Source organism: Lolium rigidum, chromosome 7 (assembly GCF_022539505.1).
Source record: "Lolium rigidum isolate FL_2022 chromosome 7, APGP_CSIRO_Lrig_0.1, whole genome shotgun sequence".
NCBI classification, from domain to species: Eukaryota; Viridiplantae; Streptophyta; class Magnoliopsida; order Poales; family Poaceae; genus Lolium; species Lolium rigidum.
In genome coordinates this window covers 343,756,975-343,770,319 of record NC_061514.1, presented here as the reverse complement: position 1 = coordinate 343,770,319, position 13,345 = coordinate 343,756,975, and the positions used below count along the sequence as shown (strand labels likewise).

The 13,345-nt window shown below is 40.5% G+C and overlaps 1 protein-coding gene across 15 annotated transcripts; it reads right to left on the bottom strand.

Moving 5' to 3' along the window:
- Positions 1-1,081: 1,081 nt before the first annotated feature.
- LOC124677665 lies at positions 1,082-10,214 on the bottom strand. Of its 15 annotated transcripts, none has more exons than XR_006994175.1 (10): positions 9,667-10,214; positions 9,504-9,575; positions 8,746-8,789; positions 8,434-8,565; positions 7,716-7,823; positions 6,784-6,915; positions 6,244-6,407; positions 5,223-5,695; positions 1,622-4,058; positions 1,082-1,471 (listed from the first exon to the last, which is right to left on the bottom strand). XR_006994175.1 is itself a non-coding variant. In XM_047213629.1 (5 exons), the coding sequence occupies exons 2-5, from the start codon at positions 5,425-5,427 to the stop codon at positions 1,355-1,357; spliced, it is 345 nt and encodes a 114-aa protein (XP_047069585.1). In that variant the 5' UTR covers positions 5,428-5,529; positions 5,646-5,831; the 3' UTR covers positions 1,082-1,354. The 15 variants fall into 15 exon arrangements, 1 of the variants encoding a protein (XP_047069585.1); XR_006994177.1 differs by having other exon boundaries at positions 8,526-8,565; XR_006994170.1 differs by having other exon boundaries at positions 5,223-5,270; positions 5,399-5,695; positions 8,434-9,575.
- Positions 10,215-13,345: the final 3,131 nt, after the last annotated feature.

Below are 13,345 nucleotides of genomic sequence, written 5' to 3'. Positions count from 1 at the left end.
GATTATGGTTCTAGCACCTGTATTTTGTGTTTTTTTATTTCATTTAATTGTTTTTCATTACATATTCTACGGTAATACATATATACTACACACGTTGATGAATAAATATAACATATTTTCTCTTACGACCACACACATATAAAAATATAATTGGTAGCCTTGGAAGCTCGACGATCATACATGTTGATGCATCTATTCTATTACATGGAGATCATTGAATTACAAAGTGTTAAACGGGTAATAGTATTCTCCGTTTTCAGGTATGACATCCGTAATCAAAAATTCCGACAATTACTCCTGAAGATGTTGTAGGCGTGGCTGTGGTAGGAGGTATCCCACCTGTCTTAGGTCTATAAGGAACTAGATTTAGATGTGCGCCTTGGCGCACGACCCCGTAGATCTCGTGCGAATATTTATTTTGTATAACAACGATAAAATTAACCGCTAATATAATACTCTCCCAAAATCGTTAATTTGACCAATATAATATAAAATTTAGACTATAAAAATTATATCATTAGAAAGCATAACATCTAAACTTTGTAATGATATATTTTTTATAGTGTATATCATGTGTAACATTGGTTAATACATTTCTTAGATTTTATAAAAATATTGTAGGTAGAAGGGTTGCCAATTTGTGTCAGGTTGCCTGCTGACTACAGTCAAGTAGATGCCACACTTGCAAACATCTCATGTCCTCCAGTACAGTGCCAAGCCCCTACCAGACTCTGATGTTGTGGTGTTGATGGAAGAAGAAACATTCACGACTGGGAGAGATGACACCCTCACGTAAAGTATCAGGAGATGCAAGCAATCTGCATTCCAGTGTTGAGATCTACTCCCTCTGATCAGATTATATCGACGAAGTAGTAACGATGGCATCAACTATTCTGGGGCGCGCGCGACCTCGTTTTCCGTGACAATGACACCCAAGCAACAAATAAAGTATAAACAACTACCCACTCATTTACTGGATACACATAAGAATTATCAGCTAATAAAGACGCCAAGTATAGCAGCCTATATATCAAAGTCATTAAGTCAAAACAAACGACAAAATAGAGAAACACACCACATATTTGTGCCGAAAGAAGGAAAAATGCATTACATATAGGTACAAATACATGGTTCTAAGATAGGAGTAGTGCCATGTGAGTTCATAGCAGAGCTAGCTGCTCCATTATTTACATATATATAGTGTAAGACGAAACATCAAACTTGAATGACATGATTATCACAGAGATCACTACGCATAACGAAACATCATAAGTACGGAGTAGCTAGCATAGAAGGAAAACTTTCTTGATAATTCATAGGCAGTCCGTCAGAGTTATTGTCGTAGACCTCAGTCTCAACGGATCAATTCATCTTCATCTAACCCATAGTACCCAAGGAACTGATTAGCTTCGTTGAATTCATATCTAGTCTCGCATGGATATGTCTCGTAAAGATACATCCCCAACTCTTTCTGGATGAAAAAACGAAGTGAGGCGCTACCATAGAGATTGTTTCCTGACTCCTTTCGGAGAGTAGAATAAGCACAATCCTATCAACAGAAATGCAGACTTCCAAAGAAAATATTGAAGGGAGGTAAATCAATAAAATAATTTAAACTAACCTCATACTCATGAATCCTCAGCATGCCGAATTGTGACAGATAATCTACTGCTGCTCCCAATGCAATAGCTTCTCCAATGGCAGGACTCCTAACCTCAATTCTTTTCAATATACAACATAGTTAGAGACTTAGAATCAAACAAAAATAGAATCTTACGTGTGTCCTTTTCAGCTGCACAAGATGAAGCAGAGGCCAACATGTAACGACTTTAAATACGGGATTTTTTTTTGAAGAAAATAAGAATGGAAACTGTAGATCGATTAAAACTACAACAAATATTTTACTCCTGCAAACAAACCATTTGGTGGTGATGGTCCATTTGCTATAAGAGGTCACACCAATTGGCTATTTGGGATAGCCAATTCTAAACCCCGTAATCAAAACTCACCATAACAGAATAAAGAGCACTCTTAAAGATAAAAGTATGAGCATCCCTCCTCTTTCGAGCAACCATAGGACATAAAAAGCAATTATGAATGTGTCAACATCCTTCGGCTCAAATAGAGTAACAACCTTGCCCGCCATCTGTGGGGGAGGGGGGCGACAGAACGTCTACAATAAAATAAAAAACACTCCTTCAATTAAGGACACATATTTACTGAACGAATGCCATATATAGTCAGCTTTTATAGTAACATATTCAGTTGATATAATGTATGGCCAAACTTTGTGAGAAAATTAAATGTTACATCTTCTGAAATCTCCAAAAACGGCGATATCCATCATGTCTATCAGAATCACGTGACAGATCTTCCTTGAGGACATCATAAATTGTCGAAACAATATCAGCCCTGTGTATCTCAGTCAGATCATTTCTTTGGTTAGAAGCTGATTCCAAGTTCCTTTCATATTCATAAATGGTAATGTTCATAGATCCTTGCCTAGTTTGTCCAAGTGAAAAGGAACTTATAGTTACCACTATCATAGCATGCAGATACAGAAGAGAACAGTAAACATTAAAATTTACTTAGACTGGATAATTTGCATTTTTTACTATACTGGAACCAACTGGCGAAATCTGTTGGAACTTCTTACAAAAAAAATTGCTCAATTTATTCAAAAAGCCTTTTTGTAATGAGCATTTTAATTCCTAGAAACACACGAGAAGGATTTCAAAACGTCACCAATGGTCCCATTACAAGCAGCTAAGAGGATGTTATTACGTGACGGTTAAAGCAAAATGACCGTTCTACATTAATATCGAAGAGATGTGCATCTGAAAACAGGAAGAAATAACATCACATAGAATGGTCAATTGGTCATGCACATGCTCTAAGTTTTCTGATAAGTGGTCCATGTATCTACAAACATCACATAGAATGGTCAATTGGTCATACACAAACTTAATTTACTCACCAATAGGTGAAATGCTGTGCACCGATTTGACGGTGTAAAGATGTGTATCTGCAAGTTCTTGCAATATTCCCACTACAATTTAAGTACAGAAACACACACAAAAAATACAACCGAATGTATAGTTGATCATTGTTTATTGTTGGAAAAATGTTAATTAGCCACATATAGCTCTCAGAGGTGATAACCATGATTGATAAAGTTATGTCAATGATATAATGTAGCATTAGTAGAGACAACACTTCTGTAATAAGGAGCTCATATTTTTCTCTCTCAGCAGAGCATGAGAATATTCATTAGGGAAAGTTTTAACATCCTGGATTACTTAATTACCAGGTCTTCCAAAGTTTCGCAGGTACGCTACAATAGCAGAGCATGCCAACACGATAGGCTCATTTCTGAATTGAGTACACCATCTATAGTACTCCCGGTCAACAGTTTTGGCCATGCGGTGATACATCCATACACACTGATGTAGGGATGCTGCAAAATACTGAAGAAAGAAGGACTACATGGGACAACAGGCAGGTTGAGAACAACACAACCATGACACTAAGGGCTGCAGGAGATGATAACAGCTGGTAAAAAACAAACAACTCACTGAAAGTTCATTTCTCAGTCCAGCAGAGTAAACATCAAGAAACAGATTCATGGTAGATAGGCTTAAGTTCTGAGTACCACGTAGACCAACCAAATGATAAAGTGAACTCAAATGTCTAGAGAAATAAGCAGTGAACATATCCACTTTCTAGTCAACTTCTAAAAAGAAATAAGAAAATATATAGGCATATGTAATATATACTTTCTCTTATTCTCTGTAACCATTTTAACAGAAATAACCCTAGTAGATATTTCCTTTTCTAATGTACTCGCCAAGTTTGAAAAAGCACACGCACATCAAAGCTTAGATAGAGAAGGACCATTCGGTAACATTATATACTAATACCACCCAATAAAAAAGTGTTACCTTTCTAAGCATAAATTTGGGCATCATAAAAAGGTAAGTGCAACTCTGCGAATGGTCTTTCTCTATCTCTATCTAAGAGTAGATGGGAGATAAAGGCCTAATTTTCAGGCCGATGCTCTGCGTAAAAAAAATAGCAACAGCAATATAAGTATGAAGTTGTAAACACTACTGAAAATAAAATAAGCAAATAATTTTCTAATTAATTCTTTAAAAGAAAATCATTGTAAAAAATATATATCTGAACTTGCAATAAAAAAAACTGAAATCATCTCAAGGTCAACGGCCTGTCCTTTGGAACACATGAGTTTAACATCACTATGACCGTAGTGTAAATTAAAATGTATAATGGCCTCGTTATTTGATGAACTTAAGTTCAGCTACAAAGTAAATCCCTGGCTTTGGCTAGGGAAAAAGCACCGAAGTAGCAAATAGGAACGAAGCAGCAAAATAGAAGATGCAACAGCTCACTAAGAGATAAATGGTGTGAGGCCCGAACATATATTTTCATAGCACATAGCAGGGGAATGAAAATAGGATCGACATGGCCTAAGAGCAAAAAAAACACAACAAATAGCGCCCCAAGGGTATGATGACCTCTGAAGGAACATTTCGTTGACCATATGCATAAGGAAGTGTCCTAAGTGAAGATAACATAAATTGCAGGAATAAAATATGAAATAGAAATTATGATGACAATACAGAGGAAAAAGGTCATGTTAAATCATTAGAAAATATATAAAGAAACAACGCGAGTAAAACAAAACCATTTCAATTGCTAGAGGGTAATGACAATTATCTTGTGGTGCTACTTAAGGCTCAATATACTACTTGGACAACCAAACAGAAATATGTAGTACAAACTATGTAGCATAAAATGAGTGCATTGCTTTCTTAAAAAGTTTAGCTCCAGATAGGAGACAGAGCACAAAAACATGGCAGACCTGGCGAAAAGCGCATCCCGACACCCTCTCCTACGATTATAATCTCAATGTAAAAAACTGTGGAAGAAGGCTAATCCAAACTTTCCATTGTAAAACTCTGAAATCAGGAATAAATGTATAAAATACATGATACCAAAATTGTAGGTCAGGCTAACAAATTCATCGCACCAACCCTTAATTACAAAATAGAATATTCTAAAAAAAGGAAGTATTAATAAGCATGCAGGTTTTAAGAGGCAGGTTGTTCAAACCATAGAAATAACATATCATACAATCCTAGCTTGTAATTATATAATCCAAACTTGTAAAATTGGGGGGGAATGATAATCCAAATACTAACCTGAACAAAATCCGTTTGAATTGCAGTGCAATAACCTCATGTTCAGGTCTTAAAACAAAGCATTCAAAATATTAGAAATTGATATGCTTCGAGGAGAAAGAGAGGAAGGGCATCAGTAACCATGCATGAGGCATATGGCCAGAATCACCAAATTGAATTATCTTTGCATGACTCACCTGCATAGGCTATAGTTGCGTACGTGCATAGGTTGCGTGCGAGTCGAGCCACATAACCAACATTCGTACCTGCCTAACAGGCTGCCAACATCATGAGATAGGTGCACAGCATGGATTTTCTGGACTCAATACTGAACAATAAACCACACCAAGTAAGCATAAGCATGTATACACAATTTCTGGCCCGGACATAAGACACATATCAACAAAGCAATATTTAGTGATATGTAACATTTAACAATATTACCAATGGAAGGAGCTTGTATGAAGAAATAAAAGTAACATCAATTAGCCTTCCTGTGAACAGACAGGAGAAGAAAAGGCATCAGAGCCGATTATCACCAACATGAAAAATTGTGAAGAAAAATACAGAGATACCATTTTTTTATTAGAACCTGATTTCCCATAATAAGGATGCATGGCAAAGCCTACTCTCAGGGCTCAGACATGTCATTGATAATGGAACACCAAGTTCACAATCTCATTCATAGAATCCAAGAATGTAAAAAAAAAGCAATGCTAATTTTGTAAAACAGCTTGCTTATGACATACAGTTAAGTTACCATCATAGCAGATTATCTCTCTTGCTATATTGATTTGAGAAATAGCCTCCTTATGAGCGAATAGAAAACCATCTAACCTAATATAATCAGAGAATGCAATCCGTAAAACTTATGAATCCAAGGTTGTGGGCATTGGTCCTAAGCCATATAAGAAAAATTGAACTCAAATTACCAACAGAGGTTACAGTATGTGGGTGTATCTTTACACCACAAGTACAAAACAGAAAACGTGTAGCTAGGGAGAGATTTTTGGTTAGGAGGCACGTTAAGGATTTCGTATACCTGGAGCTGCACGAGAGCCTCCTTATCAGCGCCGGAGAGTAGAGAGTAGCAGAACGAGTGCCTCTCAAGATCCTCCCTGCAGCCCGCACTCCACCTGCTGTGAGGACGATGGCAATGGTCCGCTCCTCCTCCGCCTCCATACCCTCTGTATGCCGCCTCCTTCTCTAGTGCATGATGAAGACAATGAATGTAAAATTAAATCACATAGTAATTCTAAAACGCCATTGCTGGCCAAGTAAAGTGCATGACTGAGTTCCCTCTTTCTTATGTGCATTGGGAGAGTAGTGATTATTTTGAAACTCTAGGTAAAATTTTCCTTTAAAAAAGGCAAACTGCTTAAACTATTGTTTATTAGTAAGGCAACATGTAGCAACAAAGAACTACATATACATCATATAGAAAGATACCAAGAGGCAGAAATCAAACTCAACTTTTTTTTGCCAATCTTTAATTAATGAAATGGGTAGATGAGCACAAAGGAAAACGAAAGACAGACGTGGTAGGCGGAGAATCTGGAACATCAAGCACATGAAAACCAACCTAACATAGAAGACGAATAAGTCGTAAAAAACTCTAGCGCAGCTCCCAACCCATGTCCAGGCGATGATTCGGCGAACAGGGTCCTCTTGGCCTGTGAACGAACCAGTCTCACTCTTGCCATCGCTGCACAACCTACGAGAGGATGTTAAACAATGAATCTAAGCAACCATGCATGTAAATAAACTAACACATGAAGTTCCTGCTTGTACCTAGGTGGATGGAGAAGAATTGAGATTTATATTGTCAAAATACATGTACAGTATGCTATTGCCATGTTTTTTGGGAAAATAATGCGATCAAATATTGAACATAATTAAATTGCAGGTTGCCTAATATCAATTGGAAAACAAACAATTGCTACCCTGCTCTCAAAGATTTGAAAACGCAGCCCAAGAAGACATAACAGCTGTTGTCTAAAAATATATTTTGAAATTGATAAAGTAGCCCGAAAACAGTTCAATCTATCAATGACATCTTCCCTAGAAATGAAAGTATTAATGGCTCATTGAGTTGGAATATCTGTTCTCTAACAAAGGTTTAAGAATATTTCAAAAATAAATTAACCATCATGTACAATATACATGATCACATTTATAGTATTGTACATCAAAATAGGCAGCTATACCCCAAACAAAGAGAGCGAAGATTTGTAGAACTTACTGATTGTTGAGTTAACTACAATGTTAAATAGTAAGTGGATCAAGTCTGGCTCTCAAATATATTTCTTACTTGGAAGACAAAAAGAATACATTGTAATATTGTTGTAATGTTCCATGTGAATGATCAGGTATGATTTTCTCTTCTCAGGAAACAAATTTCCATATGCCAAATAATGGATGGAACTATGTATGTAGCTTTCTTTTGAAAGAATAATGAGAGTCCATCTTCCGGTTTACCGGCTTGGTGGAGCACTTGCAAGGGCAGGAGCACACCTTCATGTGCCGCTTCCATTTCCGCTTCCAAAGAGAAGTCTGTCTTATGACCATAAAGGAACAATACCCTCTCCAATGAATAGCCGCTTCCAAAGACAGACGGTTCATCTGTTGAATAAAGAATATGATCTAATGAGAAATTTATAGTGAGGTTTTCTCATGAGTTTCCCTTCTCTTTTCTTAAGGTTAACTGTAGCAAAGATTGAAACGAAAAATACAAAAAAATGAAAGATCCTGAACAATGAAAGCTAAGGTTATCTTTCTAATGAAAACTGATCTAGAGAAGCTGCAGGGTTATTTATATAGACGTTTGGCAACGCAAACTGAACATTGAATCGTACAGCATAAAAAAGGATAATTCTAAAAGCTTTCCTCACAAAAAGAGATCTGCTAACCAGTTCTAAGTGAAAGTAGAGGAGCAAGTGAGCATTGAAATGAATCAAAACGTGCCCATGGAAGCTGGTTCATAGTAAAGTAATTAGACGAGCTGTGTCTGTTCCTTGTGGGGTAATCCGTCTGAATTCACATGTCCAATTGAGCGGTAGTAAACTACATTGATAAAAATACAAATAATTTTTCCACCATATTTCAAAAACTCCAGCTGCATTATGCATGACCACAAGAATTCAGTCACTCACACTAATCAAAATTTAAGCACTATGCTTTCAAACATAGGACCAAGAATTAAGAGGCTTTGTAACCAAGCTAGATTGCACACCATTAATAATCCATGTTCTGCTGCTGCAGCATTAATAATCCATGTTCTGCTGCTGCAGTTAATTAAGCGCCCTGAGCACCGGTGGCACGTACCTCCAAAATCCTCTTCATCAAGAATTTAAGAACTCCAAAACTTCAAACGTAGGCAAGACATAAGAGGTGGTTCCGGAAAAAAATATCACCATATAAGGCCGGAAGGCTTGACAAAATACAGAGAAGTCCTTCTAAGAGGGAGAGTAAAATGACAGTTGCTGTAGGTACAACATTGTATAAAGATGGGAAAGTGAGTATTACATGCAGTATCTCCACTCACCCATGTATTAACATAATTTTTTGGTGCTTTTGAAGCTGAACCATCTGAGTATCAAGAAAAAGAGAGGGTATTAAAGGTACAAAATATAGATAACATGTACAGTAAAAGAAGCATATCATGTTCTATGTCACTCTAGAAGACAAACAAAATTGCAGTGCCAGCCAAAAGACTATAAGAAAGTGCAACATACTTTCTTTACCCAATTTAAAAAAAGAAAAAATATATTAAATCATTTAATTGGTTATTTAGCTAAACAGAAAAGTGAAGAAAAATATTTAACGATGTCTGCAAGATAACTTCACATAGGATAAGATGCTGCATGTGAAGTATATTTTGTCTTTTTTTAGTTTCCTGTGATCAAAAGCAGGCACCGGAAGAAAGTAAATCTCCAGATAATTATGTAGCAGACCTAAAGAAATAAGAGATCCCTTAGCTGGCATAATATACCATGAAAAATATGTATCCCAGGCATCAAATTTTCTATATTTATAACTAACTACAGAATCATTTCAAAGTAAGAATGGTTGAAACTTGAAAACCTGACCAACTAAAAAATATATGTATAACTAAAAGCATAAGAGCATAGTGCCGATTCATGTAAAGAAATATATCAGAGCCCTAAGCAAGCAATTCTATTAAAAAATGAATAAAGGTTTAGAAACTAAACATATTCATTTGATTTCTCTTGTATAACTAACACTCAATGCGACTACGCATTAAGCAAGCAACTTTCGCTTAGTTTTTGGACGTCCACTCACCCTACACCCTGTCGAGCATGTGATGTACCTCGCAGCAACTTCTCCCGAGGTTAACCCCCACTGGCACCCTGTCTAGAAAATAAATATACATATCAATGACATGCCGGTATTCCTTTTTTTGTACATCACTATAATCAAGGCCATGAGCATTAATAGAGTGTACCGTTCTCAATGTTGGCTGCTGCCCTTGAAGGTGTCGCTGGCCCTCTTCTTTCTGGGGCAAAATAAAAAAGAGCACCTACCATGACTGCATGATATAACCTACTCCAACCTGCAGTAGACCAGCTGGTTAGAGCAGCTGCTACCTGGAGGATTTGGAGGATTTAGTGAAGAACACATAGCAGACCAGAAAGTCTGCAGCACGCTGTCGTTTGGTTCCGGCGACTCGAAGAAGAAAGCCCCTCTCAGTTTCTTGGCCTAGAAGCAATACAAACCCTCGATCTTCAGCATGACCAGGAGTATACATACCTACGTGGGTATACCAACAAATATGTGAAAATGCAGCTTGCACGGGCATAACAACAAACAGTTAGCAGACAACAAACTGAAAGGGAGGTGACCACGAAAGTACATCAAAATAAAAAGGGAAAGCTCAAGAGGGTGCAGAGAGAGGAGGGAGGAGGCCGGTGAGGGTTAGCAGCAGCAAGTTCATGGCTTGGCAGAGAGCTCGTCCATCCATGACAGGACCCGCTGCCGTCCGACCGCCGCCACCGTCCGAGCTCCCGCTGCTTCGCTCCGCACATCGCTACCTCGTCCAGCCATGAGAGGCCCGGCTGCCGTCCGACCGCCGCCGCCATTGGACCTCCAGCTGCTTCGCCCCTCCCTCCTCGTCCTCCTCACAGTTCTCCTGCACCTCCTCCTTTCGCTGCTGGTGGTAGTACGAGGCGAGCGACCATGGCGGCGGTACGGGTAGGAAGGGGATTGGGGAGGAGCTCGCATGCTGGGATTGGGTGGCGGCTGACGGCGGCTCGCCGGAGAGGAGACCAGCGGTGGGGAGCGGGAGTTGGGAGGAGGCGGCGGCGGCCAGGAGCGGGAGCTAGGGAGGCAGAGGCTGTGGGGATTGGGATAGGGATAGGGTTTGGGATCTAAAGGTATGATTGTTGCACCCCCATGGGGCTCTCACAGCGATTTCAGCTTCGTGGCCGTTGGATCTTGCTAGCTGGGTTCACTTAGTCGATCTCGTCCATTCATTCCGGGCCAGACCTTCCTAGATGAAGCCATGTAACAGCCAATTTCTACCCGCCTCCTTCTGTATTTGGGACCCGCAGCTCGTCCGGTCCACTCGTCGGCCGCTTGGGTGGGTTTCCAGTTAGTTACGTGTGGCTGCGGGCGTAAGGGGTTGGCTGCCCACCCAATCCCCACTCACGTTTCTCTCTCCCCCAATCCCCACTCACGGTTCCTCTTCCCCAATCCCCATGGTTCTTCTCCCAATTCCTCAACCCTAGGCCAATCCCGACCCCGCTCGCCGCCAGCTCCTGCCCCTATCTGTTCCTCGGCTCCAATGGAGCGAAGCCGGCGACGCGACGCCTCCTCCCCTTTCCACGGTTCCCCGAGCGGTGCGCGCACGCGAGCGTGCAAGGGCATGCGGGGCGGGCTGGTGACCAAGGCGAGGCCAGCAGGTGACGGTGGTGAGGGGCCCGTGCGCGGCGGGCTGCCGCTGTGCTCCGCCTCTCCATCCCCCCATCGAGGCGGAGGACGACATGGCATCTCGCGCGCCTCTCCTCCCTCACGGCGCCGCTGATCCCTGCTCCGGCTCCTCCCCTGGCGCGGGCGACCTCCGGCAGGCGCCGCCGGCGCGGGCAAGGGGCGGCGCGACCGGTCCTTGTAGGGGCGGCGTGGGAGGCAGCGAGGGCGACCTCCGCAGGCCATCGAGCGCGCGGGGAGGGCGTCGACGTGCTCTCTCGCGCTCCCAGCACCTCCGAGCTCGTCGTGCAAGAGGGGCTGCCGGAGCTCCGCCCTCGACGGCGATGGCGGACAGCCGACGGCGATGGAGCGGCCTCGCGAAGGCGCGCGGGGCGCTGGCAGCGCCTCGACGTACCGCCTTCCGCGTCGAGCTTCACCTTGATCTTGCGCCGTCATCCTCACCGGGAGCAGCGCCGCCTCCGCTTCGCGCGGCCAACCTTCAAACCCATCCCTTTCACCCTCTCCCCGCCAAGGTCATACTCGACCAACACAAGCCGGTAAGGGCACTCGTAGCCTCCCGTGTAATTTTTCTCGCCGTTGATTTGTCTCCTCCCCTCTCCCATCCACTCCCCATAATTTCTCAGATTTGCTTGTGTAGATGTTTTGTATCTATGCATATAAGGTATTTGAGTAAAATCCAAGCACCGCAGGTACAGCATTGGTTCTTTTTATGCCATATTGTATACCGTGAGAGATTATCACTGTCATCATGGCCCCAGCTTCTACAAACAGGAGCTCCTCGACGCCTCTCTTAGTCTTTGATACCATGTCTCGACATGACTTTTGCATATGCAGGTTACATACTCTCGTGATAAGTTTTTAGCTCCATTCTTTCTCACATGTCATGAATCCAGATTGGTTATTTGGCTGTTTTTTTGTGCATGATTTTTGTTCAGAAGTTCCTAATTGTTTGATCCAAGTGGACCTTTTCCATTTGTATTTGAGAGCTTCATTCTTCTCTGAAATTTGTTGCAAGTATCATTTACATCATGTCCCATACAGTTTTGTTGTACCGCTTAATGTGTTGGAAAGTTTGGCTCGTGAAATATATTTAGTAGTCATATTTTCTGTGCACAGATGAATCTCTCCTTTGAAGATGGCTATGAAGAAAAGAACTAATCAGTTGTAGGATGGTTACATTACCACATGGGAGAGAATATGTTTGTTGTTGTGATGTGCGCAAGTCCAGCGTTAATTTATGATTATGGTGAGTTCCATCTTTTCAATGCTTGTCATCTCTGAAATTACATACAATTTGTTCCCTAATACAGTAATACTGTACAAATTTAGAAAGCGGCTGACATATGATTTCTTCCTGGGTGTTTACATAAGATTATCCATGCAACTTTGAGGATTGTTTACCTTTTGCAGACCAATTTATATTTGTTAAAATTTTAGATCTAATTTTATTGTTAATTCTCTCTCGCTATATGGCAGGTATACATGCATGATCTATTTAGAAAAATGGTTATTTGCTTGGCCACCGAGGCCATGCTGCTGCTGCGCTCTATCTTGGTGATATTTAATTTTGTTAAAGTATGATAATTTTTCCCTCTTGGTGGATATTTAATTTTGTTCAGGTCATTTGATTACGGAGACTTATTTATTATTGTAAAGGATTTTCCCAGAAATTTGCCCTCCAAAGTGATAATTTGCCTTGAATGTAATTAAATATTGTTCACCATCTAATATGTTTTGTACTCGGATATGGCAGATACACATCTCGCACAGGAGATAAATGATAGCCTTATGGACTACCCCCTATGAATGTATGCTCTAACTCCAATCAATGATCTGCCAAGGCCTTCTGACCTGCTGACATGTACTTATATGGTTTCAGAAATATAATGTCTATACCTGACCTATTCTTTATATTTCTGCTGATGTTTGCATCAAGGCCTTCTGACAAAGATTGAACTTATATTTCTGAAGTTTATATTACAGTATGGTCAGGTATAGACAGTAGATGAGAGCATGCACATCTATATGAAAGTTTCAGTTTGGTCAATAGCATGAATTACAATCCGGTAATTCAATCATTAAGATTCGTGAATCATGGTTGTTATTTTGTACAAGTTTTGCATTCTCCAATTTATGGGGATCCCCTTTGAGAAACTTCTTTGCCCTATTTTATTTTTCAGGTGCATAAAAAGAATTAC

Excerpts from the sequence above, each read along its gene's own strand:
- LOC124677665 (XM_047213629.1), bottom strand. The coding sequence starts at position 5,427 with ATGCACGTACGCAACTATAGCCTATGCAG. Across the intron at positions 5,271-5,398 it reads CGCAACTATAGCCTATGCAG|ACCTGAACATGAGGTTATTG; the intron begins GTGAGTCATGCA and ends CTTTGTTTTAAG. Across the intron at positions 1,722-5,222 it reads TTCAAACGGATTTTGTTCAG|AATTGAGGTTAGGAGTCCTG; the intron begins GTTAGTATTTGG and ends TATATTGAAAAG.